Source organism: Leucoraja erinacea, chromosome 2 (assembly GCF_028641065.1).
Source record: "Leucoraja erinacea ecotype New England chromosome 2, Leri_hhj_1, whole genome shotgun sequence".
Lineage (NCBI taxonomy): Eukaryota > Metazoa > Chordata > Chondrichthyes > Rajiformes > Rajidae > Leucoraja > Leucoraja erinaceus.
In genome coordinates this window covers 40506279-40523265 of record NC_073378.1, presented here as the reverse complement: position 1 = coordinate 40523265, position 16987 = coordinate 40506279, and the positions used below count along the sequence as shown (strand labels likewise).

Sequence of the window (16987 nt, the reverse complement as noted above, 5' to 3'; positions counted from 1 at the left end):
TTATCTCAAAACAATTTAAGCAACTTATTTTCAGAGGTCAAACAGTCCGACTTGGGATGGAGAAGCTACTGAAACCACAACGCTTGGATCTGGATCCCAACTCACCTGCTGCTGCAAAGAATTGGAAGCACTGGCTTTGTATACTAAATAACTTCTTTGATGAGTGTGGCAATGATGCACCAGACAGACTCAAAACATTAATAAGCTTTGTCTCTTCTGATGTAAAAGTTTCCATAGAGGATGCTGGCGTGGCTGTTTTTCAGAGAGAGATGGACAAACTTGTTGAACAGGAAAACCTTAAAGATACTTTCCCTTATCTTGATCATATAACTATTGTAGGAAAAGACCAAACTGAACAGGATGAAAATGTACAACGGTTTTTAGATGTTGTACATTCTAAAAATCTAACATTAAATGAGGCTAAGTCAATACCATCAGTATCATCAATTAATATTCTTGGTTATTGGGTTGGAAATGATATAATCAAGCCTGATCCAGAAAGACTCCGCCCACTCCAAGAGATACCTGTTCCAGCAACATTAACCTGTCTACGAAGGGTTCTTGGGATGTTTGCATATTATGCTAAATGGATACCAAATATTTCTGACAAAATTCAACCTTTGATTAGAGCGAAATCTTTCCGCCTTGACTCTACAGCAATTGGTGCCTTTACTTCTTTAAAGAAACAATTGGAATCTGCGACATTGCACGCCATCGATGAGGATCTCCCCTTTGTTGTTGAATGTGATGCCTCTGATTTAGCAGTATCAGCAACATTAAATCAAGGAGGATGACCAGTGGCTTTCATGTCTCGTACTCTCCAAGGTAGTGAATTGCATTACCCATCCGTCGAAAAGGAAGCTACAGCAATTATTGAAGCAGTGAGGAAATGGAGTCATTTCCTTGCTCGCCAGCACTTCACTTTGATCAGCGTTCAGTGGCTTTTATGCTGGATAATCGGAAACGAACAAAGATTAAAAATAGTAAAATTCATGAATGGAGGATTGAATTATCCGCATATAGTTATTCAATTGAGTACTGCCCTGGTAAGGATAATGTTGCTCCGGACACATTAACTCGAGCATTTTGTGCCTCTGTTCATTCTTCTGCACTCACTGATCTTCACAATGGGCTGTGTCATCCTGGAGTCACTCGTTTGTTACACTATGTTTGTTCCAAAAATTTACCTTTCTCTACAGAAGATGTGAAGATGACGTGTGCTTCATGTAGAATCTGTGCTGAATTAAAACCAAAATTCTTCCGTCCTGAAGAAGGAAGATTGATCAAAGCTACTCAACCTATGGAACGTTTGAGTATTGACTTCAAAGGGCCTTTACCATCCTCCTCTCAAAATGTTTATATACTTACCTTAGTTGACGAATACTCAAGGTTTCCATTTGCCTTTTCTTGTCCAAATATTTCAGCTGCTATGGTTATCAAATGTTTAGATCAACTGTTTTCATTCTGTGGATTTCCAAGTTACATATATTCTGATAGGGGCACCTCATTCATGTCAAAACATTTAAAGGACTACCTTTCTAAGAGAGGAATTGCAACAAGTAAAACAACACCATATCATCCTATTGGAAATGGTCAGGTTGAGAGGTATAACGGAATCATTTGGAAAGCAGTGAAACTGGCTTTAAAGTCAAATGATATACCAGATCAGCAGTGGGAATGTGTTCTACCAGATGCATTACACTCCATCAGATCTCTACTGTCAACTGCTACCAATACTACACCACACGAACGGTTCTTTAACTTCAAAGGGCGTTCTTCTAGTGGTACTTCCCTGCCATCATGGTTGACGAGCCCTGGGCCTGTGTTGCTTCGTCGGTATGTCTTTTTTTTTTTTTTTTTTTTTTTTTGGTTTATTTTATTAGAAGTTAATACAGCACAAAACAGTACAGTGGCACCTAATTTTAGGTGCCAACTATGTAATACCGTAATCCATTCTATGTACAACCTCTAGTTTTATGTTATAAGAAAGAAGTAAGCAGAACAAGAAAAAGAAAGCAATAGAAAGGGAAAAAAGTGGAAAAATAGATGTTAGAGAGTAGAAAAACGTGAAGTGTGTATATAAAAAATAAAAAAAGGAAGAGAGAAAGAGGAAAGTAGAAATAGAAGAGAAGGCCCCTTAAAAGAGAATTTTTCAAATCTGTATTCGGAGATGTAGCTCTATCCGCGTCATGAACTGAAATCAGCAATCCTTACGGCACCGCTGCATCACATGATTCCAAAAAGTCGATGAAAGGAGACCAACTCTTTAAGAATTGGTCATATTTATCTATTAGTCGGAGTCTCATTTCTTCAAGGCGTGCTATGTCCATCATATTCCTAATCCACATTTTAACAGTTGGTGTGGTTGTATTTTTCCGAAATTTAAGTATCAATTTCTTTCCAATTATTAACCCATAATTAAAAAAAACATTTGGTCTTTATTTAAATTGGTATCTTCTCCTATTATTCCAAATATAATCCATTCCGTTTTGGGTTCTATTCTTGACTTGAAAATCTTTGTAAATATATCAAATATATCACTCCAAAATTTATTCAACTTTGTACATCCAACAAATGAGTGTGTTATATTAGCGTTTTGAAACAAACATTTATCGCATCTGGGAGAGACGTTTGGATAAAATTTATTCAACCTCGTTTTTGAATAATATAGTCTATGTAATAATTTGAATTGAATTAAATTATGTCTTGCATTAATAGAACAGTTATGTGTATTCATCAAATACTTTTCCCATCTATCCTTCGAGATCTTTATCATTAGCTCTTGTTCCCAATCTTCCCTTAATGCTTCTGTTGAGGGTGATTCTCTATTTAATATATTATTATAAAAGTATGATATTAATTTTTGTGAATCAGCCTTAATATTCATTGCTTCTTCTAAAGGATCTAAAAATATAGTTTGAAATCTATGTGTATGTTTCTTCATCAAGTCACATACCTGTATATATTTAAAATATTGATTATCCTTCAATTTAAATTTTAATTTTAATTGTTGAAATGATAACAGTTTGCCCACTTCATACATGTCCCCTACTTTCCTAATCCCCAGTCTATCCCATTGTTGATATGTGTTGTCGATGAGAGAAGGTTTGAATGCGGGGTTGTTCAATAGTGGGGGTAGTACTGATAAATTATTTAATTTCAAGGATACTTTTATTTGTTTCCAAATTCTTATTATATTGTGAATAATTGGGTTCTTCTTATATATTATACTATTCAATTTTATCGGTGAGAGCAGGATCGTTCCTATATCGTGCGGATAGCACTCCTCTTTCTCCATTCTTATCCACTCCAACTGCTGAGTGGAACTATCCAGCCAGTATATTATGTTCTTAATATGCACTGCCCAGTAGTAATATATAAAGTTAGGTAATGATAAACCCCCCACTTCTTTAGATTTGCACAAATGCTTTCGTTGAATTCTATGTGTTCTGTAGTCCCATATAAAATTAGTGATAGTGGAATCTAATTTTTTGAAAAAATATTTTGGAATATATATTGGGATTGCTTGAAACAAATATATTAATTGTGGTAAGAAAGTCATTTTTATAGCGTTAATTCTACCTATCAATGAGAGTGGAAGCGTTTTCCAAAATTTAATCGTATCATTCAGTTTATTTAATAGTGGTATAAAATTGGCACTAAATAATGATTTGTGTCTTCTCATAATTTGAATACCCAGGTACTTGAATTTTTCTGTTGCAATTTTGAAGGGGAATTTTAGTAAGTGTCTCGAATCCTGTGGTTTTAAAGACATAATTTCGCTTTTATTCCAATTTATTCTATATCCTGAAAAAGAGCCAAATTCCTCAATTAGTGTTAATAAGGTGGGTATTGTAGTGGCCTGGTCAAGGTCAGGAAAAGACCGGACGCCAGGCGGATTCAAAAGAAGCTTTTTTATTAACACAGTTTTCAAACACCAACCGACACTCTTATATCTACCCCTGGGGAGTCGACCGGGAAACCCCGTGGCAGACCTACGCCCCTGTCCCTCAATCGTCGAGGGGAATGATCCAAGGAGTGGCCTACCCCCCAGGGACCGCCACAGGACCCCCCCCAAGTACCCGAGGTACGAAACGGACAGGACGGCGTACACGACGGCCAGACCCGGTGCACACTACGCTCGGACCCGGAACAGGCGCCTGATTAACAAGTGCGGGGTACGAAGTAACCAAAGGAGGAGGTACCCTAGACAGAGGTCGCCCCCGCTTACGGGGCAGCGCTACCAGCGCCGGCCGATCGATATCGATATGTGCTGGCTTCAACCGCGCAACTGAAACAGTCTCCCGCCGACCCCCCATGTCCAGGACGAACGTCGACGAGCCCTGTTCCAAGACCCGGAAGGGGCCCTCATACGGCCGCTGTAGAGGTGTCCGATGTGCATCCCTGCGCAGAAAAACAAACTGGCAGTCCTCCAGAGCAGAGGGAATGTGCGGACGGAAGGACCCATGACAAGAAGTGGGCACCGGCGCCAGCTTGCCCACCGTCTGCCGAAGACGTTGCAGAGCTTCTGAAGGCTGCTCCACCTGGCCACGTGCCGGCGGGATGAACTCCCCAGGCACCGTTAACGGAGACCCATACACCAATTCAGCGGAGGAGGAGGCCAAGTCCTCCTTGGGTGCGGTGCGTATCCCCAGCAAAACCCACGGTAGAGCGTCTACCCAATCTGGGTCAGTGAGCCGCGCCCTTAGGGCACCCTTAAGCTGTTGGTGAAACCGTTCCACTAGGCCGTTCGACTGCGGGTGGTACGCTGTCGTGTGGTGCAGACGAACACCCAGGAGGCATGCCATGGCCGACCACAGCTCTGACGTGAACTGAGGCCCCCGGTCGGATGTTATGTCCAGTGGAACCCCGAACCGGGCGATCCAGTGCGCCAACAATGCTCGAGCACAGGTAGTAGTGGTGGAATTCTGTAGCGGAATGGCTTCAGGCCACCGCGTGAAGCGGTCCACAACGGTAAATATATACGTCATGCCCTGGAACGACGGCAGCGGCCCCACGATGTCCACGTGAATGTGGTCGAAACGTTTATGAGGAATGGGGAACTCCTGCAATGGCGCGTGCACGTGTCATTGCACCTTGGCGGTCTGGCATCGGATGCAAGTGCGTGCCCAATGCCCAACCTCCTTCCGCAGCCCGTGCCACATAAAGCGGGAGGCTACCAGGGCCATTGTTGCCCTGATGGAGGGATGCGCAAGGCCATGGAGCACCTCAAACACCCTGCGCCGCCAGGCGATCGGGACGATGGGTCGCGGAACTCCAGAGGAGACATCGCACAACAGCGTGGTACCCCCAGGACCACAGACAACGTCCTCCAACTGCAGGCCCGAAACTGCTGTACGATAGGCAGCCATCTCCTCGTCGACCAGCTGAGCAGCTGCCAGGTCGGAATAGTTAATCCCCTCACCGACTTGGAGAACCGCGTGGACTGCAGGTCTTGATAAGGCATCGGCCACCCTGTTAAATTTGCCCTCAATGAACCGGATGGAGGTGGTGTACTCGGACACATACGCCAACTGCCTCTGCTGCCGGGCAGACCACGGGTCTGATACCTTGGCGAACGCGAAGGTTAGCGGCTTGTGGTCCGTGAATGCAGTAAATGGTCTCCCCTCCAGAAAATAGCGGAAATGGCGTACGGCGAGATATAGGGCAAGGAGCTCACGGTCGAAGGCGCTGTAACGACGCTGTGGTCCACTGAGATGCCTGCTGAAGAAGTCAAGTGGCCGCCAGCAACCCTCAATGAGCTGCTCTAACACTGCCCCAACCGCAATCTCCGAAGCATCCACCGTCAAGGCGGTCGTGGCATCCTCTCGTGGGTGGACGAGCATCGTGGCCTCAGCCAGTGCCTGCTTAGCCGCCTCAAATGCCGCTGTTGCTTCCATGGACCAATCAACCTCCCTGCGATGACCAGCAATCAGTTCGAAAAGCGGACGCATGATCGCAGCCGCTGAGGGCAGGAAGCGGTGATAGAAAGTGACCATTCCCACGAATTCCTGCAGGCCCCTAACTGTGGTCGGACGGGGGAACCTGCGAATAGCGTCTACCCTGGTCGGCAGAGGCACCACCCCTTGTTCGGTCACGCGGTGGCCGAGGAAGTTGATAGCCGTCACCCCGAAACAGCACTTGGACGCGTTTATAGTTAAACCGAAATCGCTGAGGCGCTGACACAGTTGACGGAGGTGGGTGCAGTGCTCCTGCCGCGTGCGACTGGCCACGAGTATGTCGTCCAGGTACACAAAAACAAAGTCCAATCCGCGGCACACGCAGTCCATAAGCCGCTGAAAGGCCTGCGCGGCGTTCTTCAACCCAAACGGCATCCGCACAAATTCGAAAAGACCAAATGGTGTGATAATGGCCGTCTTCGGGATATCGTCGGGGCGGACTGGGATTTGATTGTACCCTCGCACGAGGTCCACCTTGGAAAATATGGATGCCCCAGCCAGATGGTCATTGAAATCCTGAATGTGCGGGACCGGATACCTGTCGGCGACGGTCGCATCGTTCAGGCGCCGGTAATCGCCACACGGGCGCCAGCCCCCGTCCTTCTTAGGGACCATGTGGAGCGGTGAGGCCCATGGGCTATCGGATGGACGCACGATGCCCAACGCCTCCATCTGGCGGAACTCCTCCCGAGCTAGACGGAGCTTGTCTGTGGCGAGACGACGTGCCCGGGCATGCACAGGTGGGCCAGTAGTGGGGATATGGTGTTCCACCCCGTGCTTCGGGGTGGAGGAGTGGAAGTGGGGTTCGAGAATGCTAGGAAAATCTGCCAGGATACGCGCGAAAGTCGCATCCACGGATGACAGGGGGCCATCAGGGCGTACTACAGGATCACCTGTACGGAGGAAGACTGGCTCCAGCGTGGCTGAGTGCATCAGGCGCCGCCGCTTGACATCCACGAGCAGTGAATGGGCTCTAAGGAAGTCGGCGCCCAGCAGCGGCTGGGAAACGTCTGCAATGACGAACCTCCACGAAAACGAGTTGCGGCCAAAGTTGAGGGGAATGGTGCGAAACCCGTAGGTGCGAATAGCACTCCCGTTTGCCGCGGTGAGGAGGGGGCCTTGTTTGCCCGCCCGGATGTCAGTGATGGAGGGAGGCAGAACACTCACTTCCGCACCCGTGTCGACGAGGAAACGTCCCCCACTGCGGCGATCCCATGCGAAAACGCGATGAATCGTGCCGGCCGCCGAAGGAATCGCTGACGGCCGGCCCTTTAGTTTCCCGAGAACGAACAGGGTGGGCAACAAAGCCTGGCTGCAGCTCCCCAGCGGCGATGATAATAACACCAACCAGCTTTGCTGGCGTCTGGTTGAACTGCAAGCCGATTTGGCTGGTTTGAACGCCAGCGACCTCTGCTGGCATTGGTTTGAACTGCAGGCTGGCCGTGCTGGAAGGACGTGCCTGCTGCTGAATGAGTAATGGCCGCCGGATTTTGCCGCGGGGGCCGACCGGGAGCAGTGGAGACGCGGTGGATAGCGGTCCCGACCTGCTCTGAGTCTCCAAACGACTCGGGAAGGACGTCCACTGCTTCCAGGTTGCGATGGCGAGAATTCCACAGCTCGTCGGCATGTTCACCCAGCGCCAGCATGTCGGTAAACGGGTCCCTGGCGAGCTGCATGCGAATGTCGGGAGGCAGCTGCTGCAGGTAGGCATATTTAAAGAGAAAGCACGGCTCATGGTCCCCCATTAGGGTGAGCATATCTTCCAGGAGGGCAGACGGCTGGCGGTCGCCCAGGCCGTCCATTCTGAAAATGCGAGCTGCCCGCTCGGCATCACCCAGGCCAAACCTCCTGATTAGAAATGCCTTAAGGCCAGCATATTTGTTTGTTACCGGGGGGGCCCTGAGGAAAGGCTTAACCCGCCTCGCGGTCAGTTGGTCAAGCGAGCCAACCACGTAATAGTACTTCGTCTCATCCTGCGTGATACCTCGCACAGCAAACTGGGCCTCTGCCTGCTGGAACCAGGTTTCGGGTTCTTCAGTCCATAGAGTTGGGAGCTTCAGCGCAACAGCGTTATTATTCATCACGACGCGTGATGAACGAAGTCGGGGTCACCAGTGTAGTGGCCTGGTCAAGGTCAGGAAAAGACCGGACGCCAGGCGGATTCAAAAGAAGCTTTTTTATTAACACAGTTTTCAAACACCAACCGACCGGGAAACCCCGTGGCAGACCTACGCCCCTGTCCCTCAATCGTCGAGGGGAATGATCCAAGGAGTGGCCTACCCCCCAGGGACCGCCACAGTATACTCGTTTGTGTATTAGTAATATATAAAAGGATATCATCAGCGTATAATGAAATTTTATTCTTTGAGTCCTTGCTGTTATATCCGTGAATATTCGGGTGATTTCTAATCCTTTCGGCCAGCGGTTCTATCATAAGGGCAAATAGCAATGGTGATAAGGCACACCCTTGCCTATTACCCCTTGATAAGTAAAATTTTGGAGATAGCGTATTGTTAGTTAATATTCTTGCCGTAGGTCTATCATAAAGTAGTTTAATCCATCTGATAAAATTCTCTCCCATATTAAATTTTTGGAGTACCTTGTATAAATACTGCCATTCTACTTGATCAAATGCCTTCTCTGCATCCAACGTGACCACTGAGATATCTTCATTGTCCTTCTTATGAGAGTACATTATATTAAAAAGCCTTCTCAAATTATTAAATGATTGTCTTTTGGGTATAAATCCCGTTTGATCCCTATTTATTAAATTGTTAATATAATTATTTAGCCTTCTAGCTAGAATCTTTGCTAAAATTTTCTGATCCGTATTTAGAAGTGATATAGCTCTATAAGAACCAGGCTCATCTAAATCTTTATCTTTTTTTGGTATAAGCGTTATTGTTGCTTCTGCTTGGGTTTCTGGTAGTTTATTTTCAGTATAAGCCTACGTGTATAAATTAAATAATCTTGGTACAATAGACTCCTGAAATCTTTTATAAAATTCATTACTAAAGCCATTTGGTCCTGGGGTCTTCCCATTTTTCAATGAGTTTATTATTTGTTTTATTTCTTCACTAGTAATCCGTGCTCCTAATTGCTCTTGTTCTAAACTATCCAATTTTGGGAGCTTGCAATTATCTAAAAAATTTGTAATTTTACTTACATCTGTCTTTATTTTGGATGTGTATAAATTATGATAAAATTGTGCAAACCTCTTATTAATATCCTTAGGCAATGTTAGCAACTCACCATTGTCCGATTTAATTTTTGTAATAGTTTTTTCCTTTTCTCGTTGCTTCAGTTGCCTCGCGAGCAGTTTATGTGGCTTATCCCCAAATTCGAAGTGTGCTTGTTTTGTAATTTGGAATAATCTTATTACTCTAGCCGATAATATTCTATTGACTTTATATTTCAGTAAAGTTATCTTATTATGTTTATTTATGGTTGGGTCAGTTGCATTGTCCTAGTAATTCTAGTAATTTTATCTTCTGTTCTATCCGCTGAAGTTCTCTTTTATTTTCCTTATTTTGAAAACTTTGGTAAGAGATTATGACACCGCGAAATATATGCCTTGAAGGTTTCCCATAATAGCGGTGCAGAAATACCCGGTGTGTCATTTATTTCGAAAAAAAGTTTTGTTTGTTCTTTTATATACTCATAACCCTGCGGGTTATTTAATATGTGTGCATTGAACCTCCAAAAAGGCTTTATACTCGGCATTCCCTCAATTTTAAGTATAAAAGTCAATGGTGAGTGATCAGAAATAATACTATTATGATATGATGGTTTATTCGTATACGGGATCAATTTTGTGTCCAGTAAGAAATAGTCAATTCGCGAATAAGTTTTGTGAACTGATGAATAAAATGAGTATTCCCTACCACTTGGATTTGCTATTCTCCAAACATCAGCTATGTTATTATTTTTTATATAAGTATTTAAAAATTCACAGGTCTTGGTTTTAACAAGACGCTTCCCTAGCTTTATTGATTTATCTAAATATGGATCTATAACACAATTGAAATCTCCCCCCATTATTATATTTTGAAAATTATGCTCTGCGATTAAATCTATTATTTTCCTAAAAAATTGTGGGTTATCAAAATTAGGCGCGTAAATATTTACGCTTCTTCGGTATGTCTGATGTAAGAATGAACTTTTTGTTGATGAAGTTGAACTGACTGATGTCAACCCTTCTTATGCAACTATCAAGTATCGGGATGGACGTCAGTCAACTGTCTCACTTCGTGACCTTGCACCATGTCCGTCTTCTCCATCAGCTCCGTCACTTCCTGATAACACTAATCGAGAACTTCCTCCGTCAGCTCCATCGCTTCTTCATAACACTAATCGGGAATTTACTCCAACACTTCCAGCATCCTCTATGGAAACTTTTACAAGAAATTCTAAAATTGAAAATCTAAATAACAATATGAGTGAAGTTGATGACCAAGCAATATATCTACCCCCAGCTACTGAAACACCGGTATCTCCTGAGGCTCCAGTGCTGCGACGGTCATCAAGACGTATTAAACCTCCTGACCGTCTCAACTTATAAATAGGAGGGGAGAATGAAGTGGGCGCATGTGCACATGTGCGGAGCTCTTCTAGTGTGTGCGCATGCGCAGGACATTTCTAGAGTGTGCGCATGCGCAGGACATTTCCGGAGTGCGCATGCGCAGGACATTTCCGGAGTGTGCGCATGTGCGAAGTATTTCGGGCGGGAAAAGCCTGCGGAATCAGCCATGTTTGCCAGACGTTTCTGAGTTTGTATATTACAGAAATAAGTTGCTTAAAGCTTAAACAAAGTTAACTTAAGTACGAGTAGTGAAAGTTTCATTTATCTCACAACAATAATAAAGTTTAGCGGGCATTTAACCTACCGGTCGGTTTTCCTTGGTCCTGAAAACTCCAATGAGCCAATCAAAATGCCCGGTCAGTGAAGGAGATTGCCTAAGGCTGCCCTCGACTGCCTGTAACTAAATAGCGACCCCACTCCACTGCACTAGGAGCTGAAAAGAACCATGCCGACCAAATTTTACTCGCAAACATTTTTTCAACATGTTGAAAATATTTCGGCGACCTAGCTGAGGCCACGAGTATTCGGGAACTTCCATCGAGCATGAAGGAGAGTTCCAGTGACCTCATAGGACCTCCTAGGACCACGTGCCAACAATGCTGCGTGTTTGAAAGTTGAAGACTTCTAAACTCGCAGATTAGGTCGCCCAAGTGAGACAGCCCCTTAATGGCTTTACCTCCATCACCCACAATGTTATCTCTGGCATTCTCCAAGGATCCATTCTTTTTTTCATCTCCTCTTATTTTCATCTATTATCTGCTTCCTAAAATTACAACCAAAAACACTTGCATTTTCTCCAGGTACAATGATAACACCTCAGCCATTTCTAAATTACCAGGTTGTTTATTTAACGTACATTATTGTCAATAAACACCAGTAAGCCTATGCATGTCCTCCAATGATGTTGTCTGACCTGCTGAGTTACTCCAGTACTTTGTGTTCTAGGAAGACAGAAGCCATTGTTTCATTCCATATCAGGGGTGGGAGATTGCAACCTTCACGTTCCTGTTTCAACTAATGCAATCAACCTGGCATGCACAATCACATAAGATCAAAGAGAACAAGTTGTCCTACAACTTTAGGCTGTGCACACCATACGCAAGAAGAAGATTACATGTCATATATTTTTCTATAGCCAATGTCCACCTATCTAGCTTGGAAACCTTTGAAAATAAAACAAAATTGTTCATAAACTTGATACCATATTTGACCACATTGAAATGGACCTCAGATTTGTGACCTGAATGAGACCACCTGTATAATTGCCTCCCTTCACCCCATCCACAACTTGCTCCAGAAGCCCTCAATCATGACCTTCTTACCCCCAGGTAGACAAAAAGCTGGACTAACTCAGTGGGACAGGTAGCATCTCTGGAGGGAAGGAATGGGCGACGTTTCGTTTCGAGACCTTTCTTCAGACTTCTTACCCCCAGATTTGTCTATATCAATACATTCTTAGCTGAGCATTTTTGATACAACTCTCCATAAATTTGAGGTAATCTAATGGGCCTGTCCCACTTACGTGACTTTTTCGGTGACTGCCGCCACCCATCATAGGTCATTGCAGGTCGCTGAAAATGTTCAACATTTTGAAAATTCAACGGCGACCTGAACAAGGTACGACTCTTTGGGCGACTACTCACGACCATACAGGCTTCACCCCGCGACATGTCGCCGGGGTGTCGCCTGTATGGTCGTGAGTAGTCTCCTCAGTCGCCCAGAGTCATAGAGTCTTTTTGGTCGCCGCTGGATTTTCAACATGTTGAAAATTTTCGGCGACCTGCAACGACCTATGACGGGTACCGGCAGTCGCTGAAAAAGTTGTGTTAGTGGGACAGGCCCATAAATCCCTACTAATTCCCCCATCACACCCGTGCTTTCTGGGCAACACCCACTCCTGGTTAAATGAAATCTCAATTAAAAAAATGTATCCTTTTTTAATTTCTCCACAGATTAACCCTTCCCAACCTTTGTAATTTTACTGCATGCCTGGACATCAATTTCTGTTTTAATAACACTCACATTAAACACCTTTTCTTAAATTTACACTGAAGATGCTAGACAGATTGTCACTGTTATTGTGATTGTAAACTAAAATATATTAATTGTTGATGGTTATCATTCTTGTCCAAGATCCATTTTAAACTTTAATTATACATCGTACCACCTTTACAATGGAAATGTTGAGCGAATATTAAAAAAACACCTATTCTATCACTCTTACTTCATTGGGAATGGAAAGTTTGTCACTGTCATGTATTGAGTTACTAGTACTTTATGTCACTTGCCACACTTTAAATCACTATTTCATCCCTTCTCTAACCTTCTGTCAGTGGCCTCATGCACTGTTACAACAAAGCCCAACCCAAGATCAAGGAACAGTGTCTCATAGAAACATAGAAAATAGGTGCAGGAGTAGGCCATTCGGCCCTTCGAGCCTGCACCGCCATTCAATATGATCATGGCTGATCATTTTACATCTGAGCAGGTTGCAGCTTGCAGGAATCAATATTGTATTCTTCAACTCTCTACTGTTGCTTTTGGATCACCTAGTTTCACCTATCCACAGATGCTGCCAAACCTGCTGAGTATTCCCAATATTATTTTGTTATTTCAAACTTCCAACATCTGCAGTTCTTTTTGTTGATTTTCAGACCTGGTCAATTGATACCTAACAGATCCAGATATAATGGATGAAAATTTCCAACTTAATGATCTTTGGGCTACACCCGTTAAATATAATGGTAGGCACCCTGATGGTGAAGAGTATGGTGCTCAGGAATATCAGTGGGAAACTTCCAATCTGTGGCTTCGATATATTTCCATAGCATATAGAACAGTGCAGCCTTTTGACCCACTATGTCTGCACAAACCATGAAGCCAATTAAAATAATTGCATTTTACTGCACATGGTCTGTATCACTCTATTCCCTATATGTTCATGTGTGTCTAATGCTTCTTAAATGTTGCTACTATACAGTATCTCCTACCACCTCCTATGGCAGTGAGTTCAAGGAACCTATTGCTCCCTGTTAAAAACTTGCCTTGCATCAGTAGGAACAGAATTAGGCCATTCAGCCCATTAAGTCTACTCTGCCATTCAACCATGGCTGATCTATCTGATTGCACATTTTCTTTAAACTTTTGCTCTCTCATTTTAAACCTTTGTCACCTAGTATTTGATATTTCCATCCATAAAAAGACTGAATATTCACCCTATTAATACCTCTCACAATTGTACATACTTTTTTCAAGTTGCCTCTCAGTCTCTGATACTCCAGCGAAAACAATCCAAGTTAGTCCAAACTCTCCTCATAGTTAATACCCTCCAATTCAGGCAAAAAATAAACAAAAAAAAAGAATTAGGAAAATGCAAGGACACAGAAAATAACGTGTTGGTGAAGATGTTGTTAGGAGTTGTCATGATGTCTTGTTTGTTGGCCTTAAGTCATAATTTTACCTCGGGTACCACTGAATCACCATCATGCTTTTTACAACGTTTTACATTTTATATTAATTACCTCAAGGAAATTAAAGTATGGATGTTAACTTTTCTGATTAAATAAGATATTTTTAAAAAAAGGAAACTGTGAAAAGGAGGCTACAAGGGAGGTTGAGTGATTGAGAACTGACCTGCGAAATGGAGTATAATGTGAGATGACATGTCATTGTCCATATAAAAAAACATCAAAATTGTGCGATATCGCAGAACTCTGAGGTGCATTACATATAGCGTAGGTGAATGAGGATGATCTTAGAGAGGTGCACAAATTCATGAGAGAAATAGATCGGGTAAATGCAGAGTCTTTACCCCAGAGTTGGGCAATCGCAAGCCAGATGGCATAGGTTTAAGGTAAGGGGGGAAAGATTTAATGGGATCCTGAGGGGTAACGTTTTTACACAAAGTGTGGTGGGTGTATGGAATAAGCTGCTGGAGGAGGTAGTTAAGGCAGAAACTATTGCAACGTGTAAGAAACAATTAGACAGGTATATGGATAGATAGGTTTACAGGGATATGGGGCAAACATAAGCAGGTGGGACTAGTTTAGATGGTGTGAACAAGTTGGGCCGAAGGGCCTGTTTCCATGCCGTATGGTATTATGCATCTGGTACAGCGAGTGATTGGAAAGCTCTCCGAATGCTATTATATATTGAGGATTTAGTTGAGATCCATGCCGTATGGTATTATGCATCTGGTACAGCGAGTGATTGGAAAGCTCTCCGAATGCTATTATATATTGAGGATTTAGTTGAGATCCAGCCTTGGATAGAAGAGCAGGTATTATGTTGTACATAAGTCATGGCCTTGTTTCCTGGCAACACTTCCTTAATGATTGACAACTTTTGATGTGTGTCTGACATGGAAACCATATCAGATATGAAAACAGAACTCAAACTGGGAAATGATCGATATTGCCTTTTGCTACTGGAATAGTTTTTTTTCAATAGTATATTGCTGAAATATACAGCACATCACCATAGAATTTTAGGGCTGACATTTTTCCACATGGTTCTACCCCTGGCTGCGAGGCGCTCCAAATCCAGCGCAGCCCGCGGCCGGACACCCCAGCTCCGTGAATGTCAGTCGGCGGCGTCGCAGCGCTGGGAAAATTATTGTTGATGCATGTTCACTCTACACTAACACCCTTGTTTTGCAAATAAAATAAAATTACAAATGTCACGAAGAAGAAACCAAATTATCTTTCCAATTCCACTTTGTATTCTTTAGGGTACAGTGGATCACCGGCGCCGCCCGCGGCCGGAACTGTCGCCGACCAGGTAGGTAGGGGACTAAGAATTAAAGTCATAAAATCCCTCCAAACTTTGCAATGATTCTCCCGGTGTCCGGGGCAGTGAGTGCTCCAGACTTTTACCCCACCTATAAACTAACGCTAAAAAAAATTCTGAAATCCGAAAATGTCCGAAATCCGACAAGTGTCTGGTCCCAAGGCTTTCGGATAAAAGGTTGTGCACCTGTATTGAACAATTATGGTATATCACTAGATCTGGATGAATCTTTTGATCAAAAAGTGCTGGAGTAACTCAGGGGTCAGGCAGCATATCTCGAATACATGGATAGTAATATTTTGGTTGGGGACCCTTCTTTAAAGAAGAGTCCCGAATTGAAACATCACCTGTCCATGTCCTCCAGAGTTGCTCTTTGACCCCCGAGTTAATCCAGCACTTTGTATTTCTTTTTTGGAAACCAGCATCTGCAGTTCTTTGTGTCTTAATCTTTGGATCATCTGACTCGAAGCATCCCAAAAAAACCCTGGCATTAAATGGAATTCAAATTCATTTGTTCTCAGTAATGAACTAAAACGAAACATACTTGAATTCTCTGAACTCTTCAGCCAAGTTCTTGCATATAGGCTTTTCAACAGTACCAGGATATTAAGTTGACCTGTTTTTACTACAGCGGTTGTATGGCCTAGTTCTCCATTTCCTTTCTGTTTCTGTTTCACTTTGCTGCATAATGGTCTTTCGCTGTTTTATAAATCACTGACTGTATACTCTAAGCAAATGCGCTTAAATGACTGGTTATCCAAGAATCATATGTTGTTCAGAATTTTTTTTAAACTAAAAGTCAAACGCAATCTCCAAGCTATACCCTGCATTGATTTATTGTGATTGATATTGTGCACTTATTTTACAGCAGCAGGACATGTCTTAGCTTTCGCTTTTGTTGCAGCATCTATATTTTTCTTCGATACACCTCTTTTGGAAGCTTCAAGATTTTCATGGGATAATGAATCTTCTAAAAACTGCGATGATGTACTTTCCATTGAGATCAAACGGCCCCAGAAACCCTGATGCAAAAGTAAAACACATATATTCATCACTGAGCTGCCAGTGTACTCTGCTCATGATAAAACCTGATTATCGAATTAAACTAAACTTTGGTTTAACTACTTAGTTGTGCCCATGTTGGAGAGACATACAAAAATAGAACAAAGTAAATCATATGATTACATTTCTTGAAAAAAATTAAACAAAGGTACCATGGTGATTTTTAAATTATTCATGGTAAATTCACATAGAAAATAGCTATAGGAGTAGGCCATTCGGCCCTTCGAGCCTGCACCGCCATTCAATATGATCATGGCTGATCATCCAACTCAGTATCCTGTACCTGCCTTCTCTCCATACCCCTGATCCCTTTTGCCACAAGGGCCACATCTAACATCCTCTTAAATATAGCCAATGAACTGGCCTCAACTACCTTCTGTGGCAGAGAATTCCAGAGATTTACCACTCTCTGTGTAAAAAATGTTTTTCTCATCTCGGTCCTAAAAGATTTATCCCTTATCCTTAAACTGTGACCCCTTGTTCTGGACTTCCCCAACATCGGGAACAATCTTCCTGCATCTAGCCTGTCCAACCCCTTAAGAATTTTGTAAGTTTCTATAAGATCCCCCCTCAATCTTCTAAATTCTAGCGAGTA

The 16987-nt window shown here is 43.3% G+C and overlaps 1 protein-coding gene across 1 annotated transcript in view; it reads right to left on the bottom strand.

Annotated features, from left to right (window-relative positions):
* Nucleotides 1-16159: 16159 nt before the first annotated feature.
* The window catches only part of LOC129709149 (cilia- and flagella-associated protein 69-like), a 109979-nt gene continuing 109151 nt past the window's right edge, over nt 16160-16987 (bottom strand). Inside the window, exon 23 of the mRNA XM_055655301.1 lies at nt 16160-16352. Coding sequence (XP_055511276.1) covers nt 16188-16352 — 165 coding nt within the window. The 3' untranslated portion in view covers nt 16160-16187. The remainder of the gene's footprint in view (nt 16353-16987) is intronic.